This window comes from Triturus cristatus, chromosome 3_2 (genome assembly GCF_964204655.1).
Source record: "Triturus cristatus chromosome 3_2, aTriCri1.1, whole genome shotgun sequence".
Lineage (NCBI taxonomy): Eukaryota > Metazoa > Chordata > Amphibia > Caudata > Salamandridae > Triturus > Triturus cristatus.
In genome coordinates, this window is record NC_140584.1 from 1,184,262,957 (window position 1) to 1,184,285,546 (window position 22,590).

The following is a 22,590-nucleotide window of genomic DNA, read 5'->3' on the forward strand; positions in this document are numbered from 1 at the left end:
ACTGCCAGCCCACTGAATTGAGTTGAATACAACCCATCTCAATTTTATTATTTTACCCAGTTGCAGAGGAACTTCTGAATTCCCTATCTCTTTCAGACTCACAAGAGTCCAGGAGAAATTTCTACTTTACAATGTAGTGACAAGAGGTCACCATGCAGGTATATTGATTTTCCTTTGTTTTGCTGTGAATAATTGTTTTGTCTTTACTTTTTTTCTCTTGAGGGTACAGCACGCTCCTGCAGGGCAATTGCTCATGAGCTCTTACCAAGATGTAGACCATGAGGCCCTCAGGAACCAATTAAAGATTTACAAGTTGGTCGTTTTTTGGTTGACGACGGCACTCGTCCTTTTGAGCAGTGAATCAAAAAACGAGCTATCTGCAGACCACTTCAGGATTGGCTTTGTGCTGGTTCGTTCAAGATACACAGCTATTCAATATAACTGATTGATCTGGGATTCCATCGCTGCTTCATTAAGTTAAATCTCATATGTGCCATCTTGGACCTACGAGCCACTCCCATGGTCTTGGTCCTCCTGCAACGCACTGATGAATAACAAGCACACCCTGTAAGTTGGACTTTATTTCTTACAGCTCCCTGAAGAGACATTTGAGCATGGTCCAGGCAGAGGTGTGTCCACGACTCAAGGACGCAGGTGTGATGTGGACAGCCTCCTAAGGCTAGTCTGATCGCTAACTTGTCTTCAGGGGCAAAACATTAAAGAAAGTGTCCCCCCCATCCTAAGGGCAACTTGAAACTGGCTGGATTCTCACAGCTAATTGTCGGAAGGGCTGGCCTAGTCTGTGTAAAGGGTTACTTGCTTGACTTACTGGATGGCTTTACGTAAGCTTTCACCGTAACTATGGATACAATTTATGGTGGGTTGCTCTGACAGAGCATGGTGGGTGATGGGGTAGTCCTGCAAAGGATGGGGACAAGTTAATATGAGGTCTCCTTAATGGCATGTGACTTCCAAAATTGGCCCACACGCACTAAATGTGTTTGATGCAGTTTGAAGACTGTTAATTTAGTCATACTTCTAAGTCTGCGCAAACATTTATTATGGTTAGCCAGAGATAGCAGTTGCTACCCAAAGCTTGCCCTTTGGTAGCTCTGGTGTGAGTGCTCATGAAGGCAGCAGCACAAACAGAAGATTAACAGGGATCCAAGAGCCAGGATTGCATTCTGCAGGTTTCGCACTTTGTTCTGCCCAAAGGGCCTAAAGACTAAATAGGAGACTTGAAAGACTAATGATAGGATACGTGGTCGAACTTGTGATGGGTCACAGTGAGCGTGATGTTACTTTTGCAACCCAGGCATTTGATGAATTGACTTCCTTGGAGGCTTGTGTAGATTACTGCCAACTCTGCCTGTGGTTACTTGTTCAGTTTTTCATGTCAAAAGGACTAGATTTCAGAAAATCTGTGCATGCAGATTTCCTTTGCATCTTTCTAGAAACGTCAACTAGTGCAGAATTCAGTTGTTCAGATGAGAGTCAAGAAGTCTTTTCTTTGAATACACGTTCCAATTTGTTATCTTTTGCATTAGCAAACGGAACCTAAACTGAACCTTACACTAAATGCCATGGGACAACTGTGGGGGCCACTAAAATCCTTATGTTTTCAGAATGTGTTTGTAGCTGGGCCTGGGCTCCAAACACTAAAAAGACACATATGCACAAACATATCTTCCCAAAGTAGGGCACTCTGTCTCGAATAATTAGACTTCAGTGCCACAGCTTCGCAATCTTGAGAATATTACAAGACCCTTACTACCAGGGCATCCAATTTCTCAATCTGCCAATAGCAAAAAGAATATGTGGTGGGAATATGATAGGTTCCACGTAGGGGAGGAATGCGTAGGAGTCTACATACCTGGGTGCTGGGTATCACCATCCATACAAAAGGAATGATTCGTTCAGACAGCTGAATATACTGCTGCATGTGCCTGACAGAACCTACAACATACTGTGCCGGTGTCTCCCCACTCTACTGGTGTGGCCAGCTCTATTACAAGGGATATCCTTTTTCCAAAACCCATAAGTGAAAAAGTGAACAAACTGGGTTCTGGCACTTAAAACAGAAGGGAGTACAGAAGCGCACACACAGACTTGCGACGCAAGCTAAACCTTAGCAATAAGCAACCCAAAAAGCAGCCACCAAAAGATCTAAAACACTGCTGCAGGATGGTAGTGAAAGCAAAGGTGGCATCACACCCTTCAGTTCCTAAGATTCCATTGAATTTATATCAGAAAAAAACATTTACCAAAAAGCACAAAAAACGCTGTATTGTAACGCTCCAACCCAACCTCAGAAGAACGCAGTTTGACATAACAAAGAGGCCCAATATCTCCCATTGTTCATAGATCCCCTCTAGAATGGAGAACACTGGTTTTCAGACAGAAGTCACTGGGATGCAGCTCCTTAAAACTGAGAAATAAAAACAAATGCATCAACATTCGGACTAAATGTCTCACCTTTGGCAACACCTTAAAGATGAATAACACACACAAAAGGAGCGGATTACAGAATGCTGATTCATCAGAGTTTTTAGTGCACTGTTAAAAATAAAAGGTGGACCAGACAGTGTGGACACCCATCTGATGGGTTGTGGGCATCCACGTTAATTTGTTTTTTCCAATGTGTCTCTTCTGGAAGTTGGACATAGAATGAAATGTTGGGACACTATGAAAAACACTCTGTAGAAGATCAACCTCGACAGTCTCCGGTTTTCTCATCAATACCTTGTTGCAGTTACATGTTTGGGTCCCTTGGCTTCACCACTGTGGTAGATTCAACATTTGTGTAAAAGTGATAAAGTCTTAGTAGATGAACGAACAGGACAGAATAGACTGTTTTTTTTTTACTCCACTTCACTGGGCAAAATATGGCTTCCTGAATTTGAAGCATTGGACATTACAATGGCTTCCGAGGTCTTTCTCATGAAGCATTACAAGTTTTAGTTTCCACGTTGTTGCATATAGGGTGGTACAGACGGAGGTGTCCATTCTACACTACACAGTCCCTTTTGACAACACCCAGCTTGTATTGTACTGGCCAATAAACTATATTTTCTTTTCTTGACTGGGTGCTATTGGGAGGATTTCACATTTACAATGCTGCTTTTAGGGACAGGAACTGCTTTTTATTTTTACTCAGAGAATGTGAATGTACAACAGATTCACAATGCAAGAAATACTTTCTGAGCGGCTACCCTGGTGGACAGGATCTAAAAATGCATTTGGCAGAACACTGCAAGACTATTTCCAAAAAGGGAGAGAGCAACACAGCAGTAACCAATCCACATCAGGATTATATGAAGCGCAGGGAGATTTACCTAGTCTAAGAAGCAGACCCAGGGTTTATATTTGGAACTGACCAAAGTAGGCAGGGAAGGGCGAGTCTGTGGTATCAGGTCCATTCCTTGCCATAATGGGGCTAACTGTATCAACTTCACTGTGGATGGACTCTACCATCTGAAAGTTGAATCCAACCAAGTATCTGTCATTCTTGTAAATACCTATATAACAGATTTAAAACTCAACTGAGAATCGGTATGAAATCTAAAGTTGTTTTATCTTCCCATCTCCTATGTACCAACCATGTCTATTTGTTTGTTACATAATCTTCCACTCACTATACAGAGGATGCCCACCTCAGCAACTTAAACACAAACTAGCCATTGATAACTATTTAAATCACCAGTCCCATCACAAGGAAGCTACTAACAACCTATCAAATAGTCTACGGTATCTCCAAAAGTATCTTTGCCCTAATGCTTTGTGGCAGAATCGGCAAGGGGAACTTTAAATGGGACACAAATACTGATCATACAATTAGTTAATAGTCTATTAGAGTGACTGTGCAATCTGAAACATCATTCAAAAGAACTCCATGTCAGGGCCAGTCTAGCATGACCTACAAGTAACAGCCTAAACTACACCAGTTAGCAATCTTCTATATCCAACCTGTCAGTTATCTCCTGTTCTTTTCAATGTTGTACTATATGAAAAAGTCCCATTCAAAGCAAATCAAATAAAAAGCAGTATTAAAAATGTTTTGACAAACAAAGCTGCGGCTTACATGTATTTCAACGTGAAATACAAAAATAGAGGCAAAAAGTCTAATATTCCACATTTATCCATTGTTCATAACCATTTACCTAGCCCCTACCAGCTACTTCAACCTTTACCCTAACCCTTGTCCCACCCCTTACCGCATCACCAAGCACAAACACAAATCTAGTCCTTACTTTAAAAATAGTCCCACCATTAAACCTGATCTCACCGTAACCCAATAACATACTCTAGTCCTTACGATGAGCCATACACCATCCTTTACTCCATCTCCAATGGGCCCATAAGCCTAGCCCCATTCCTCAAAATATCATAACTTACTCTAACACCATAGGTTATCCTTGCTGAACCTTTCTTCTCACAGTAACTATCACTCTTGCCATACCCCAAACCATTAGCCAAACCTACAGTCTTTTCTAAACGTATAAAATACATTTGATGTACAAATATAAATGTTACAAGGTGGCTCAACAATTCACCTTTTTTGAACAATGGGAGTTTTTTCTGCAACTCTACATGCCTTATTCCTGCTATGATTTCTGTAAAAGTAGGAGTTGTTTTATCTGAGGCTCTGACCGCCTGTGCCTTCCACGTTTCTTTCCCAAACTTATAGAGAGCACGAAAACAGTGCCATACATAAGCACCCTCTTAAGCCATTCATGTCAATCTTTCACTTACTCACACAACAGATCCTTCCTTCCCACACAGTGCCCGAAATTAAATGTTAAAATCGTTAAAACAGACAACAATATAGCCTTATGGTAAAGGCAGCTCCATCGCCAACGGCATGAGCTGAAGACGGACCTTTAACCAGGGAGTGGGCCTTTAATAGCCGGTATAAACTGCTACGGTGGGCTACAAGGCTATTAGAACATTGCGCCCCTTGAGGGCAGAAAGTTCCAATTCGAAAAACAAAGGCCTTTTGGGGCTCGAAATCTATGAGGCTCCGAAACCTTTGTTTTACAGCTGTTGCTGTGATTGTTCAACAGGTAACAGCCGTATACAGAGCCACGGATGTTGAACATTCACAGCTGTGAAAGGGGGCTGAACATGGCCCATGCTTCTTCCTATGCTCAGCTGAAACTGCTTTTTCTCACAGACCCGAGCCAGGTAGAGCCAGGAGCTAAGCAGCATTCCTCCTCCTTCCCTCCAAGGCTCTAGTGACTGTAAGAAATGGCAGGAGGAGAGGGAAGGCTCTGGTGTACCCAGTAACGCAGCCTCAGCCTTTTGATTTCCCCTGCTCACTCAATATATTTTGGAAAGGCAGAGGAAAGAGAATGGCATAGGATGGGTATTAGGACTTTGAAAAGTCGAGAGCAGGGGTCTGTACCAGTTTATATTGGCAGCTGCTGCTGTGCCATTATCTTCAATGACACTCTCAACATTCCAATGTTCTAATCTTCAATAAGATGCAATGTTTACGATCTCTCAAGTGCCAACCTCCTCCACCTCTCCCATGCTGAATGTACTTTAAAAAAAAAATTAAATTAGCACCTCTAAAAAGACAAACTCATTTGCAAATTTATATGTAAAGTTTATAAGACCCTTTCAAAATGCAATTTGTGTTAGCCAATCACATTAGGTTCTACTTTTCTCAGGATGGGAAAAGTAGTAAGGGGAGTAGTGAACGAGGGACCTAAACTCTCACGGCCACATAGACGTTGGAAATAAACTTTGAGGTTGCATAGATCCAGAAGCTGAACCCTTACGGTCACTAAGGTCTGCACACTGGACCCCTTGGGGTCAAACACACCCATAAACTAGACCAGGATGGCCACACAGATCAGAGAACAACTTTGTGGTCACAAAGAGAGATTCAGGACAGAGTGCTATGAGAATCATAACTTCAGCATCACACAGACATACAAACTTAAACCACATATCCAGAAATTAACCCCACAATGTCACCAAGACCCTCAGAATACCAAATCCAGTCATTTAGACCCAGAATTTGAACTCTTAGAATCACTGAGATCAGGGTTGTGGACACTAATCTTCACTCCCGTCCGAGACCAGAGCCCCTGCTAAGCGGTAACCTGGCTTTACATTACAGTTCCTCCTACTAGATCAACGGTTCCACATACGCTCTTTAATACACCCAAAAGTATTTTTCCTAGAACCTCTCTACCTGCGGATCTACATCCCCATACCTCACTCTGGCACTGCCTTCCCATTTCAGAATCACAGACTCTGGGCAGTGCACCGAAAAACCTCACTCTGCCACAGAAGTCTTCTCCAAGAACCTCTCTGTGCCCAGGCCCTTCGATCTTAAATTCTGTTTGTAATCAAGTATATGATGCCTAAAATCTCACTCTGCCATTACAGATCTATCCTAGAAACTCCCTTCCCAGGCAGGCCCACCCTTGAACATCACTCTGCCATAGTTTCAACGTTCCAGAAAATCTCTTCTGGACCTTCCATATGCACACCAAAATGGTGGAAGGGACTCTCCAAGAATCTTTTTGTCATTTAAAATGTATCCAAGGACGTCTGCCCCAAAACCTCTCTACCTGGGTAGCTCCATTCAAGACCCTCTCCATCATAGGCTCTGTATGTGTGCATTGCCGTACTAGAATTGTATGCCTGGGTAGCTCAATCCTCACACTGCCATTACTTCGCTGCCAAAGAACCACAATCTGGCACAACAATCTGGCACTACACCTGTCACCATAGAACCTGTGACTGGACAGCTCACCCCTAAAACCATACCCTGCTATGCCACCTCTGGCCTAGAATCTTTCTGCCTTGTTTTCTCCAACTTGCATTGTCTCTTGATCAAAATATATTCATACTTCAATCTGCCTTATCCATGACACTTCCATCCAACAGCCTCTCTTCCTATACTTTCAAGAACTTCACTTTGCCAACCTAGGACCCCTGTGTCCCATGGCATTTAGAGCCGATATACAATTAGTGGAAGGGAATATCCTTTCAAGAACCTCTCTGTGCCCTTGGGTATCCCATCCTATGATCTCTACAACATCTGGGCAGCTCTAACCTAGACTCTCACTTCTCCCAAGGCTTCTTCTCCCAGAAGCTCTCAGCCATAGCATATCTAGGAAGCTCCATTAACCCCAGCCATCTTAACCCTCTGTGACCGGGAGCTTCATCCTGTAAAGTCAGTGCTGAGCAGGGCACTCCAACTTCAGATCTTTCTGCCCAGGCAATTCCAGTTTAGAATCTCTCTGTGAGGGCATCTCAGCCTAGATCATATCTAGAATCAAGCATGTCCAACTTACAACCCATGTAATGCAATGGAAGAGTTGTCCTACAACGTATGAAGGCGCCTCCACCCAAACTTACTTGTTGTGTAATATCAAACTCTGAACATCTTGTTACCCTGGACTTCCATCCTGGAATCTATTGGTACTCTAGCGTGTCTGTGTGTACATGGCACCTGGCTTTTAGCTTCATTTTCATGAACATCTATCCTGGACCTGCTCTTCAATATGGAGCTAAATAAAACTACCTTCCACTAATATCTCCTCCAACTGCCTAGAATGCTGAATCACGTTACCCATAACCCTTTCTCTTGCCTGCCCTGCCTGCCATGGCTTTCTGGGTAAGCTATCATAGCACCACTATGCCAATTCCCCTAGCTCGTCTCCACCTTTGTGTTGTCCTCTCCTTGCTTCAGGGCACCGTTCAAGTGCTACAACTCAGAGCTTGATCGCAAATCTTAGCTCTATTGGTGATTAACAAGGATTAGAATTTGGATTGTCTCGGGGACACTTTGTAGGGGATAATTTTGCCCTTGGGTTACATTAGGAAACCAATTTCTGCATATTGCTCTCTTGGGACCACCACTCTCTCCCTTTATCTTGTTTCATGGATGGGAAGACTAGGAGTCCGTCTCCCCACCCTCTGGCACCTCCTGCTTTGGCAGCTCAGTTGGGGATGGTGTAGAGGTGGCAGAAGAGGATGAAAAAGAAATGGGGGTGTCCGGAGATTCAGTTGTGGGCATCTCTTGCTCCTTTTCTGGTCCTCCAAGCCCCAACTCTTGGTGCATTTGCTCCAACTCTGTCTGGTCTAGGAGCTCAAAGTCATCTGTATCTTCCACATCCTCCTCTTCTACTTCAGTAGTGACCGCCTTAGCCTTCTCACTCTCTGCCAATTCAGTATGAAAGCCAAGTTCTTCTCCAGATTTGGTAGGCAGAAACTCTGAGATGGAAGGTGCTTCACTGGCCTCCGATGACCTCAGCAAGGCAGACAGGGTATTCTGAACTACCGTGGTAATGGCAGTGGTGACAATTTCCTCACTTAGAGCCTCAATAGTCAAGTCAAGGCTGGGCACGTCTCCAGACGGTAGAGGGGCAGCTGTCTGACCCCCATTTCCATTAAAATGCGTGTTCACAAAGTGGAGTGGGGAGGTAAGCCGAAGTGCCGCTAGTTCTGAATTATCAGCAGCCTGGATTGAGTCCAGCTCATGCCTGGCCTGCTCCAATTCAGAGGGCCCGCCAAAAGCATCCTCTTCACCAGATGGCCCTTGGTCTCTGGAATGATACTCCTCCACTGAGGGGAAGTCCGCCAGGTCTCTGGAGAAAGACTCTTCAGGGTCGCTGTGCAGGCTCTGACGGTCAAGGTCTGAAACAGGTCAGAAATGAAAATTAAAAAGTGCCGTCAGAAAGAGAGCCACAGAATGATTTTGCTACATCAGAAAAGCAGAGCTGTACTCTTATACTATGGGACACTATCGCTCGACTAAAATAGTGGGCATCATACACAAGCACAGTTCAGTGTTCACATCACTGCCAGCAGAGATGTGAATACACAGGGACAAAATGGAGCATGGATGCTATTAACAGGAACTCGCTCATGAGGACTCATAAAAACATCTGCATAACCACACAAAGGGAATTAACTCAAAGAGCACAACATTATTTGCAGGTCATGCGACGGCATGACCATGTGAAAGGCATGCTTTTGCCCCTGAAGAATGACCTCTACGGGACCGTCTAAGGAACCAGGCAGCCTGTTTTGCATTGTTGGCTTTGTCTAGGGATACTCTTGTATGTGTAGGTGTGACCACTTTCACAACACAATACATAGGTATACTTCTCCCAAATTATTGGTTTACCCCACTGCAACTGTCCAGCTAACCAAGCAACCGGGTATAGATTGTAGACTACCTCTTGAAGGATTATTCCACGGATTGCTTACAGGATGCCTTATTGAAGGTCTCACGATTCCACGGTTTGTAGGGAACTTTAGTCAGACAAATTTTGTTCGCATGAAACCTGAAGACTAACTACAGGTCGAAAAAAATCAACATGCCCTCCCTAAGTTGCTTTCAAAACGGGTTATGCTTCATCAAGAGATACCATATATGAAGAGACCAGATCTCTGCTTACGTTGCTAGATATAAAATCCTATGCAACCTTGGGATCTGTTCACTCTCTTCGTCTAGGTTGTTGTGTATATATTTGTTCATTGTCAGAACACTGCGTCGACTGCACTAGTTTGAATACATAATGAAATGCACATTCTCCTTTTAATAAAATTGTGAACACAATCATCATACAAGATATTTTGTCCTGTTCCCTTTTTCAATAATATTGGTTATGATACAAGTTACTAATTGAATTTTCACACTTTCAAAGCAAAGGTAGAAGTGTCAGTGAATGAGTTCGACAGGACATTTGTTTGGCTTATTATTTTAGGGAACTTAGGCAGTATTTCCAGGCATGTTTGCCTTTATTTCAAAGGTAGATGTGCTCACTCAGTTCGAGGTAAGTAGGCCTTGGAGGTATTCTTGGACACCCCCAACTTGCATCCACAGACTGGAAGTAGTTGGATTTAGCACAGTGGGTGAGCTAAAGGTGAATGAAAGACACGTCTTGAGCATCAAGCAGCTAGCGAAGGAAGGCGTTAGTAAAGATTCACTTGGTCAGTATACGGATACGTCAGGACTTTGATGATGACAGAGACAAGAAAGGGTAGAAAAAGCTAAGGCTACGTGTGCTTTCACAAGGGTATTGTAAAGGTAGAAAGCAGTTTGTAAAGGTAGGACAGCTACAGATACACATGCTATCACTTTATCTTCGCCTACGGATTCAAACCCATTGGCGCCACACTCAACCCATATCTGAATTCCTCCTGCACTCAACTAAGTAGAAGACTCCAAACCATATGCAGCAGGCAACCTCCTCTCTCAACATCCCAACAGGCACACACCCTGCACCTCAAACAGCTTCACTGATTTCCCATTCACAACTCTTTTCACATTCCTAAAACTCAGATTCAAAGCCTTACACATCACTGGTCGAGCATACCTTAGATTTCAGAAACCTTCCAAACACCTTTGCTTCGCCAGACTCGTACACATTCAATGCATAAGCAGCACCAGAACAAGGAGAAGTGAATTCTCCCAATTGCTCCAAAAGGGCAGAATAACCGGCCTCTACACATATTGCACAGTCTCTAAAATTGGCTCAGTCCACAGGAAATGAACTCTTGGCTCTTCAACTCAGTTAATCCATGGATCAGCCCTGACTGCTCTTGTGTCTGTGACAAGATACACACTCAGGTGATAGTGCACTTCACTATATAAAAAAAAATAATAAAAAAAATGTAAATGACAGCGAATTCTGCACTCAACGCTACACCTATGGGTAAAATGTTTGTCCAGTTTGCAGATGTTCATCATCTGTCAGAAATTGGTAGACGCTCAGTTCATTAAGAGTCACAGCAGTGCACATAACAATGGTTGTGACATATGCTGCATTCCCTCAGTGCCAAAAACGAACGTTCTTCATAGTTTATGATGCTCTTTTTAGGGAACTTTTGCAGTATTCCCCAGCAGGTCTGCCTATCTAAAGATAAATATATTCACTCAGTTTGAGGAATGACACCTCAGTGATATACTCTGAGACCCCCAACTTGCATCCACAAAATGGAAGGAGTTTGATTTACCCTAGTGAGTGCACTAAAGATGCATATAAGCCATGTCTTCTTGATCCTCATATGGCTGTCATGGGAGCTATTAGTAAAGGTACACTAGGCATGCGTTCTGTAATGTTCAAAATAGAGGCGGTTACTTGACAGGTGATAAAAATGTCGGCAACCTGTTTCTTCATCTGCAAAGGCTGTGGATGCACCAACTGCCAACATGTCTGGACATCTGCCTATAGAGGTTTGTTTGTGGTGTTTATGCGTGCAATTTGGTTGATGACTGGTTGAGAGGTAGCTTTGAATGGGGAATCTGTCCTGTGGCGTATGAATGTGATGGGCCATTGAATGGCAAAGGTATTTTGATGTGAGTGCACTGATCTATTAGATTGGGCCACTGACCGGCATTTTGAAAGTCTTGTGTGCGGTAGGTGAATCGCGTGTGAATGAACCATGAAGCGGTTGGTGCCTTGACGTGGCTTTATGGCTGACCTTCTGTAGTCTTGGAGTCAAAATTCAGATATTTAGGTAAGTATTTGTGCTTTGAAGCTAGCATTTCTGGAGGTGCTAAAACCAACCAGCGGAACCAGTGGATTTACTTAAAGAAATTAGTACCAGATCATATCTGTGGCGGTAAGGATAACCTCACAATGACAACAGACTATCCTAACTGTGAGAATAATTGTCTGGCCGCCCAATATATATATGCGGACAGACCATTGATGGCCTGAGGAATGACGATCCTTGGACCAGTTAGCACCCCCCCCCCCCCTTCCCTCCCGAGATGGTCCCCCTGTCCAGCTAGGGCGCAGACCGCTACCCTCTGCTGCCTTCGGTTTTGATCCTGCTCTGCTCGCTTTCTGCTTGTTTTTCTGCCTCTTCTCTGCTCGCTCCTGCCTTCTATTTTACCTCTTGCTGCTCGTTCTGCTTATTTTGCCTCCTTCTGCTAGTTTTAGACCTTTATTTATTTTGCCTCCTGCTGCTCATTCTGCTTGTTATTCTGCTCATGCCTGCCCTCTATTTTGTCTCTTCTTGCTAGTTTCTGACCTTTATTTTGCCTCTTTCTGCTCGATTCGGACCTCTATTCTGCCACTTTCAGCTCGTGTCTCACTGCTCCTATCTCACCCTTATTCGGTCTATTTCTGTTCATTTGGGACCTTTATTTTATCTCCTTCTGCTCATATCTGACCTTTATTCTGCCTTTTCCGGACATTCATTTTGCCTCTTTCTACTGTTTTCCTCCACTTCCTGACATTTACCTCGTCCCATCGCCCCGCCCTACCTCCAAGATCTACTTAATAGAGGCACCGGCGTGACCCCATTGAGCAGGTCCTCGTTTTAGCTCACCCTGCGATGGTCCTGCTGTTCGGCTTTCCCGTGGTCTGCTACCCTCTACTGCCTTTGGTTTTGTGCCTCTGCTTGTTTTTCTGCCTCTTCTCTGCCCGTTCCTCCCCTTTATTTATCCTCTTTCTGCAAGTTTGACCTGTATTTTGCCTCTTTCAGCTATGACCTTTATTCTCGTTTTTGACCTTTATTATAACGTAGCATCCACAGCACCAAATACCTCTAGGGGTGACAGTGCTGCACTATTCAAATGTTGTTTGATTGATTGGTCTAACCGTGGGGAAGACTACACCATCTCTGGCGTGGTTGCACCCCTCCCATGTCCCGAAAGAGGAGGGGCCATCTGCGGCTAACCTATGCCCACCTACCTAATTAGATGTGCAGACATACAGGCCAGTTTTCACTAGCCGTCATCACCTGGAAAACCATTGTAGTAAGGGGCAGTGCAAACTCTCAAAAGACCCCCTTGCCATGGGAGAGAACTCCCCCAAAGAAGAAAATCCGGCTTTCGGAGTTTGTTTTAGCCAATAAAAAAAAAACTATTGTTGGACGGGTCCATCAGGTTGATGGGGTAGTGTGTCAAACGTAACAAGGCATTGACAGAAACCACTGTGACGGTGGCACCTGTCAATTTTTAAGTGACCATCAGCTTCTCTGTTGTTTCTAAATTTGGCGGGCGGAGTAGTCCTAGCATGGCAGAGGTTAAGTCCTTCGCCAGGGTGACTGAGTCAGACAAAATGTAAATATGGCCCTGACTAAGAACTCCTTGTTGTTCATTTGCAATCTAAACGCCAGGAGGTGTTCGGTGTAGTGTAACTAGCATGGACACTGTTCCCTTACCTATACAGCCATACAAAACTTGAAAGTGCTTACACTGCTAACATTACTCATTTATTTACAGTTTTTGTTGCAAATTACTGTAATCTGTGGAGATCCTCAAATGAACAACCAACCAACATCCCCACATGTCTCCACATGAAAATGAAGAACAAATTTTGAGGGAAATGCTAAAAACAGACATCACATTTATGCAGTGAAAATGCACCTTTTTATGTCTCGCCTAGGCAGCGCTTGAGTCGGCTCTCAGAGACATGCTGCATTCAGAATATAGGCTTTAAGCTCCGCCCAGGTTTTAAATTGACTCCTTTGACTGTCTTTTGGAAATGCTTGGTTTTCTTTGGTTAATTTCTTTAGTAGTCCCTCCTTATCTATGGTTGTAACCTCCCATGAGAACTGCCCCTGTTACATGTGACCTTACTTTGCACGTTTTATTTACAGTTTCAAAGCACTCTCTAGTTAATTACTTTTTGTCATAGCTGGCATTGCAGGCACGACAGCTACTCACTTGCCCGACCCGGAGTCACAGATGCTTCTGAGGGCACCCGTTCCATGCACTTTTCCCTCCTGCATTAGCTTTCGAGAAAACAACCAACCATGGCAATTGTGTCATCAGATGCGTTCCGAGGGCACCTGCTACGTGCACTCCCCCTCCCGCATGTAATCCTTCACTTGAATAAAAGGCAAATCTTTCCTCCTCGTGTGGGTCTCCTACAGCAGGCAAGCTTTTGTTGGAGATATATATATATATATATATATATATATATATATATATATATACACACTCCACAGGCGAATGGGAAAACCCGCTGCCTCCAAACCAAAGGGCGCGTCGAAGCAATGACCTCCCAATCACGGTCATCAACATCCACCAAACTTTTACCAACAAAAGTGATCGACGCCGTGTCTGTGCGCAAAATTAAAGTTTTAATGCCAGCTGAAAATGCTAGACGCGTTTCGCCTGTCCTGCAGGCTTGTTCACTAGCAAAGCAATAAAGTTACAGTGGCTTTTTTATCCGTGAATGTGCTCGAGTCACATGAGAACTACACCAATAAAAAATGGACAACAGACTAGTAGTTTTTCATGGTGGGTCACAGGTTAATCAAGGTAAAATACCCAAGTACATTTTTAGCTAAGTGCTTTTCTTAATAAATTACATTTTAAATTTCATTATATCACAATGCAAAATTACATTGTAATTATTTACGTCAACATAAGATCATCATCGTAAAGCATTTTAAACTACATTGCCGACCAAAGTGGTCAATAATGGCCTAATCCGGTTGAAAAAACCGAAAGCAAATTAACCATTTTTGTTTAAGTAAACCCAATGCGTTCAGATAGGATTATGATGATCACAATTCATTGTTCAATAGAAATACAGCCCAAGTGGGCAAATGCATAAAATTGACATACTTTAAACCTGTGAAACACAAATTGTCTGTAATGTAACAGTGTCCAAATATCTACAAAACATAAAAAAAACCTTAAAAAAGGAGGGGATGGGGAGGAGCCTATAAGTGGGTATGCAGATCCTCTTCCATATTTAACCCGTCCGGGATCTTAGTATTGAGTCTTATAATATAACAAGATTCAAGTCTGCGAAGTTTTTTCTCCCTGTTACCTCCCCTGCTGCTAACAGGGACGGCATCGATAACAAAATACGAGAGACCTTCAGCGCTTCTGGTATGGTATTGATCGAAATGCCGAGCCACGGGGTAGGATTTATCCCCATTCTTAATGGCTCGCAAATGTTGCAACACTCTTTTGTGGACCGGAAGGATGGTGGAACCTACGTATTTCAACCCACAAGGGCATTGAAGCACGTATACTGCATAGTCTGTTTTGCAGGAAAATTTCCCTTTTATTAGTTGTACAGACTTATGATCAAAGCCTACTGGAAAATTGGTTGTATTTTTTCCAAAGCTGCATGCTTTACATTTCAGGCATTTGATAAAACCATCCTTTCTGGTTAACCATGCACTGTTCGGTTTCACCCTAGTCTCACTGGGTAACATATTGCTGACTAGAGATTGGTGAAGGGATCTGGCTTTTCTGAAAGTAAACTGTGGTCGTCTTTGTGTGGATTTACCCAACACAGGATCATTGCGAATGATATTCCAATGCTTGTAGATAATGTTTCTTAGTGCATTTTGTTGGTTGTTGTATGTAGTGATGAATCTACACGTATTAGGCTCTGACTGTGATGGTTTAGCTGACTTGCTATCTTTGTTGAACAATATCTGCTCCCTAGTTTTCTGCTTAACTTTGAAGGCCGCTTGGTTCAAACATGTTGTTGAGTACCCTCTGGCTTGAAAACGGGACTTCAAACAGGATAGTTCTTTTTCAAAATCCTGTTCTTTACTACAATTACGTAGAGCCCTGAGACATTCCCCATAGGGGATACTCCTGACTAATTTCACTGGATGAAAACTAGTAGCGTGTAGCAGTGTGTTTCCATCCGTGGCCTTACGGTAGAGTTTAGTCTGTAATTTACCATCACTGACATATACAGTAAGATCTAAAAAATTAATCTCACAAGCACTTATTTCACTGGTCAGTTTCAGATTTAAATCATTTGTTTGGAGTTTGTTCACAAACTCCTCTGCATCTTTTATGGTGCCTTCCCAAATGATAAAAAGGTCGTCAATGTAACGACTCCAATGAATTACATTATTTTGCCACTCATCCTGCCAAAGCGATTGGACCACCTGCTCCTCCCACCAGCCCATATGCAAATTCGCATAGCTGGGGGCAAAGCAGGTGCCCATCGCGGTTCCGCATATTTGGTGGTACAGTTCGCCATTGAAAAGAAAAAAATTATTCTCAAGACAGATGGAAATAATTTTGAATATCATTTGGGTATGGTGCCAAAACCTAGCGGGACGGTTACCCAAAAAATGACGACAAGCATTTAAACCATCTTTATGGCGGATACTAGTGTATAGCGTTGTGGCATCTATGGTAAGCAATAAAAAATCATCTTCCCATGGAATATCATAGATCTTACGTAAAAAATCACCTGTGTCAAGAATGAATGATGGTAGGAGTTTAACAAGAGGACATAGGAACGAATCGACAAATTTGGAAATGTGCTCAAATGCACTCCCTATGGCCGAGATGATTGGACGACCAGGAGGGTTTGACATATCTTTGTGGACTTTTGGAATTAAATATAAAACTGGAGTGGTCGGACATGAAATTTTTAGGAAGGACATTTCATCCTTACTAATTAGGCCTTGTTGATTCCACTCCCCCAATAAGGAATTGTACATAGAGTAACATTCTTCCATGACATTTTCCTTTACCTTAACATAATTGGATCTATTTGTAAGCTGTTTGTATGCCTCTGTTAGGTACTGCTGCCTGCCCCAAAGAACCACATTACCCCCCTTGTCTGCATTACGCACGATGCAATCATTGTTATTGTTCAATTTGTTTACCAAGTTATAGTACTCCTTAGACTGTTGAGTAGGTGATTTTTTCTTTGCCTTTAATGATTTACATAAATTCTTGATGTCATTGGTGACCAGCTCATTGAACACATCCACTGAATCCCTTGCTGTAATGGGCGTGAATTTCGAGACCGGCTTAAAGTCTGTTAATGTCTCAATGTTCATGCCAATTCCTTCTCTGGAGGCCACTACTGACATTCGGTCACTGGTGCTGGGTACATCCAGAAAATCACTGGATTGAGTATTGGAAACTTCCAAATGTCCAAGATTCTGCAGTTCCAACATTAGATTCATGTCGTCAACATCCAAGTTCTCATGTTGTATTTGGACACAAGCAGCGGCAGGTGTTGTGAGTTTTTTTGGGGCAACTGCAAAATATTTTTTCAATTTTAACGCTCTGACAAATTTGAATAAATCCACCCTTGTTTTGACATAATCCATGTCAATTTGTGGACAGTACGAAAGGCCAAGTTTTAAGATGTTTTCTTCTTTTTCAGAAAGCACGATGTCCGTCAAGTTGACTATTGCTGTACTTTTGGTATCGCTCATTTGTTGCCCTTTGCTTTGGGCTTCTCTTTCTCGTTTGTAAAATTTGGAGCCTTTCCGCCTCTTCCTCCTCTGCCTCTTGCTCTTTGTGACCTGACATTTGTGGGAGGTCTTGGGCGCAGATTTGTTGGAACTGGGGTTGCCAATTCACAAAGGTAGCCTGGCTCGTGGCAGGAAGGCTCCCGAAGGCCTCTGGTGTAACGTAGTCGTACAGCACGCACATCCAACCAAGCAGAGTTACGCACGCAATGATAACACACCACACCACTTGGGTTTAAAAACAAAACCTTTTATGTAGTAGGTCGTAGCAGGAAGTGATTTAGCATAAATTCATTTGTATCTATAAATAACTCCTATTCAGAAAATTAGCATGGAATCATTACTATCTGCGGATAACATATGTAATTCATTAGCATAAACTCATTACTATCTTCGAATAGCATAAGCAATAGATTAGCATGGATTCATTACTGTCTGTGAACAACTTATGCAGTAAAACAACATGAATTCATTAATCCATTAGGTATATCATATAGAGGAAATCAGCATGAAATCATTAATATCTGTGAACAACTTATGCCGTAAATCAACATTAATTCATCAATCCACTAGCTCTTCAACCCGCTCTTCTAGTGACACGATAACTGGGGTTCTTATCCCCTTGTAACAGGAACGATCTGGTATGGCTTACAGTCACCTCAGTGGAAAAGGGGGGTTCCAGATGGCACATTGGCGCTGTCCTAGTGGCTCTTTCCCCACCTCATACACTCGATGTGCTAAGGCCCGGGATGTCCCACTTCTCTCGGCGTGTCCTCAGCACCCTCGGCCCAGTCTTAGACTTTCCCGGGGAGGGGCGGATGCGGGGGCTGCCTCCGGTGAGACTGGAGACTTCTCGGCAGCCCTCCCGCGCTGTTGGGATCTCCGCCCCCCTCCCCGGGGATGTTACCTGTTCTCTTCGGCCCTCCGGGGCCCTTGCGCAGGCCTCTACGATGTCAGGGAAGTCCCGGAGTCGCTTCACCCCCGCCGTTGCAGTGCCGCTCGCAGGGAGTGCTTACGGCGCTCTGTGGAGGCTGGACGTGGGCGGGAGCGGGGGCGAGGCCTGAGACGCGGCCGGCGCTCTCGTCACGTGATAGAGGGGGGTTTCCTGGGAACGGCTGCGATCGTCAGGGGATAACACCGCCTATTTCTCCTCAGCGGACGCGGGGCCCTCGAGCGGGGCGGCCGGCCCTCCTGACAGTGGCAGTCACCTAGGGCAGCAGCGGTGAGTCTGGGGCACCCGATTACGTCTTGGCTCTCGTGCTGCAGGACTCGGGCAGCGGCGGTGTATCGGGGCACTTAGCGCTTCCCAGCCTTAGGGGGATGTAGGTGCTTCAAAGAGTTAGTTCGACGGGGCTCAGCGCCTCAGGAAGGTTACGGCGCTCTTCAGAGTTAGCGCCTCAGGTGTCAGCGCCTCAGGGGGGTTACGGCGCTCTTCAGGTATAGCGCTTCAGGAGGTTTCTGGCATAGCGCTTCAGGAGGTTTCTGACATAGCGCTTCAGGAGGTTTCTGACATAGCGCTTCAGCAGTTCTTCATAGCTGATGATTCCTTATGGCGCTGATGGTACACGGCCCTTTCTCCTGACAAGGGGTTAGTTAGTCAGTTCGGGGGATGGGGGTTTGAGTAGGAGGCTGCTGCCAGTTAGGCCTCTCCTGATGGTCCCTAGGGGATTCCCTCACACTGGGCCAGGTCAGTGGGTTTGGTCAGGTATCCTCACGCAGCTTAGCGGGCAAGGCCTAGACCTAGTCACCCCTAGTGGTATAGGTGCCCCCTCCCCCTTCCGCCTAAACTCCAGCACAGGGTCCCCCCCAGGTCAGTGGTACCTCATCAACTCACTAGAAAGTTTCCCGCCCTTTCTATTTATACTCCCAGGTCAGGTGACCTCCCTCTATTCCGGAAGGTTCCAGGGCCTTCTACATTCTAGGGATGGTCAGGGGAACCAGGCTAGTGATGTCACAATACCTAAGGGTTCTAGGCAGCTCCTGGCAACTAGGGCGCTACTTGAAAGACCGCTCCGCAGTAGCAGGGGTCTGTGGCAGCCATCTTAGTGGTAGAGAGCACCTGCACCTTAACATTGACCAGCAATGGTAAGGTGCCCGAAGACCTAGAGCCAACCAAAAAGAGGGTGGAAAAATGAGGCAAGGGCGAAAAAACACAGGGAAGGTCACCCTAGGGCGGACAGGTCTAACAGGCGCCCCCCCCAGCCGAAAGTGGGGAGACCTACCCAACCTCTAGGGAGCTCTCCTCGCTAAGGCGGAAAAACCGGGAGAGACCGTCCGCATTGGCGTGGTCAACTCCGGGCCGATGTTCCACCCGAAAGTCCATCCCCTGTAGGGAAATGGACCACCTTAGCAACTTTGGGTTCTCGCCTCTCATTTGCATGAGCCAGCGAAGGGGGCGGTGGTCGGTCTGTATGAGGAAGTGAGAACCAAAAAGGTATGGTCTCAACTTCTTCAACGCCCAGACCACCGCAAAGGCTTCACGTTCAATGGTGCTCCACCGTTGTTCCCTGGGAAGGAGCCTTCTAGATATAAAAGCCACCGGTTGATCTTGGCCATCCTGGTTCAGTTGCGAGAGCACAGCGCCTATACCATGCTCAGAGGCGTCTGTCTGCACGATGAATTCCTTGGTATAGTCAGGAGTCCTAAGCACCGGGGCGGTGCACATTGCCTGCTTCAAGGTGTCAAATGCCTCCTGGCAAGCAGCTGTCCAGTTGACTTTCCGTGGTTGCTTTTTAGATGTCAATTCAGTCAGGGGGGCAACGATGGTTCCATACCCCCTGACAAACCGGCGGTAATATCCAGTGAGTCCGAGAAAGGCTCGGACCTCAGTCTGGGTCTTGGGGGGCTCCCAGGCCAATATGGCCTCAATCTTGGCCTGGAGGGGCTGCACCTTACCCCCGCCCACCAGGTGTCCCAGGTAAACGACAGATCCCTGTCCGATCTGGCACTTGCTGGCCTTGATGGTTAGACCAGCTCGTTGCAGAGCCCGCAGCACCTCCTGGAGATGCTGCAGATGGTCCTCCCAGCCGCTACTGAAGACAGCTATGTCGTCCAGGTAGGCCGCTGAGAAGGACTCCATGCCAGATAGCACCTGGTTCACCAACCGCTGGAACGTGGCCGGAGCATTCTTGAGCCCAAAGGGCATCACTTTAAATTGAAAGTGGCCCTCGGGGGTGGAGAACGCCGTTTTCTCCCGTGCTCCGTCCGCCATGGCAATCTGCCAGTACCCTGACGTCAGGTCAATGGTACTAAGGTACCGGGCTGCTCCCAGCCGGTCAATCAGCTCATCCGCCCGAGGGATCGGATGAGCGTCCGTCTTGGTGACGGAATTCAAACCCCGATAATCCACACAGAACCGAAGTTCTGGTGTGGTGCCCGGTGGGGCCGCTTTCGGCACCAACACTACCGGACTTGCCCAAGGGCTGCTGGAGGGCTCGATAACTCCTAGCTCCAGCATCTTGGTCACCTCCCCCTGGATACTATTCTTCACTTTGTCGGACAGCCGATAAGACTTGGCTTTAACCGGTGGGCTGTCCCCTGTGTCCACGTCATGGGTACACAGATGTGTGATTCCAGGCGTGAGGGAGAACAACGAGGCGTACTGCTCCAGTACCTGGCGGCAGTCCCTCCGTTGCTCCGGGGTCAAGGATGGGGAGAGGACCACTCCCTCTACCGTGCCATCCTTTTCGTGGGCCGCCAGAAGGTCAGGAAGAGGTTCGCTCTCTTCCTCCTCGCTTCCATCCGTCACCATGAGGAGGGTCATCTCCGATCTCTCATGGTGCGGCTTCAGGCGGTTGGCGTGGAACACCCGATGGGGTTGCCGGGGGGTCTTCAAGTCTACTACATAGGTGGTCTGGCCTCGCCGCTCCACAATCTCGAACGGACCAGTCCATCGGTCCTGGAGGGCGCTAAGCTCCCCAGGCTCCATGACCCACACCTTCTGTCCAGCATCCAACTCCACCGTCCGAGCGTTGCGGTCATACCACTCCTTCATGACGGCTTGACTGGCCTCTAGATTGGTTGAGGCCTCCTTCCACAGCTTGGCCATCTGGCTGCGGAATGCCAGCATATAGCTGACAACATCCCGGGGAAGCTTCATCGAAGTCTTCTCCCATCCCTCTTTGACAAGGCTGAGGGGCCCCCTAACGGGATGGCCGTAGAGCAGCTCAAAGGGGCTGAACCCGACTCCCTTCTGCGGCACCTCGCGGTACGAAAATAGCAAGCAAGGGAGGAGGATGTCCCATTTCCGCCTCAAGTCCTCTGGCAGGCTCCGGATCATCCCCTTTAAGGTCTTGTTAAAACGCTCTACGAGTCCGTTAGTCTGGGGGTGATAAGGAGTGGAGAACCGATAGGTCACCCCGCACTCCTTCCACATGGCCTTCATATAGGCTGACATGAAATTTGTGCCCCTATCCGACACCACGACCTTGGGGAATCCCACTCGGGTAAAAATCCCCATTAGGGCCCGCGCCACCACGGGTGCAGTGATGGTCCTCAGAGGAATGGCCTCCGGGTACCGGGTGGCGTGGTCCACTAACACCAGGATGAACCGGTGTCCCGAAGAAGTCGGAGGGTCCAATGGTCCCACAATGTCGATCCCGACCCGCTCAAAAGGGGTCCCGACTACCGGAAGCGGTTCCAAGGGGACCTTCACCTTGGTTCCTGTTTTGCCACTTGCCTGGCATGTCTTGCAGGTCTTGCAGTAGGTGTCAGAGGCAACTCTCATCCTGGGCCAATAAAAATGCGGAACTAACCGCGCGAAAGTCTTGTCCTGGCCCAGGTGTCCAGCTAGAGGTATCTCATGGGCTAACTCCAGCAAAAAGGTCCGGTAGCATTGGGGCACGACTAAGGCCCTTGAAGATCCATGCACCGGAACCTTCGGCTCGCTATACAGGAGGCCATCCTCCCAGTAAACGTGGTAATTACCAGATTCCTTATTAGTCGCTTGAGCTGTGGCCTGTCGCCGCATGCCTTCAAGCGTGGGGCATTCTCTCTGGCCCCGGCGAAATTCCTCCCGGGTAGGCCCTCCTTCCACGCACCAACCGGCCGGGATAGGCAGGTCCCCCACAGGAACAACATCCACCTCCGCGGATTCTGGAGCCACAACCGCCGGCTCCTCTTCCACCCCACGGGGGGTATCCACCTCCTCTACTGGTCCAACTTCGGGTTGGGCTGTACTTTCGGGCTCCAACTCGGTGTGAGCTCTCTGCCGGGCAGCTATGGACCTTGTGACCACACAGGCCCATCCTGGTAACCCCAGCATTTCTGTGTGGGCTCGTAGCTCCACTTCCTTCCAGATATTGGTCTCCAAGTCGTTCCCGAGCAGACAGTCCACCGGCAGGGCAGGGCTCACGGCAACTTTTAAGGGGCCTATGACTCCTTCCCACTCAAAGGAAACCTGAGCCA

At 46.3% G+C, this 22,590-nt stretch overlaps 1 protein-coding gene across 2 annotated transcripts in view; it reads right to left on the reverse strand.

Annotated features, from left to right (window-relative positions):
• Positions 1-5,587: 5,587 nt before the first annotated feature.
• Positions 5,588-22,590, reverse strand: part of RETREG2 (reticulophagy regulator family member 2) — a 230,571-nt gene continuing 213,568 nt past the window's right edge. For both annotated transcript variants that reach the window (XM_085650099.1, XM_085650100.1), the window contains exon 9: positions 5,588-8,658. In XM_085650099.1, the coding sequence (XP_085506225.1) occupies positions 7,916-8,658 (743 nt within the window). In that variant the 3' untranslated portion in view covers positions 5,588-7,915. The remainder of the gene's footprint in view (positions 8,659-22,590) is intronic.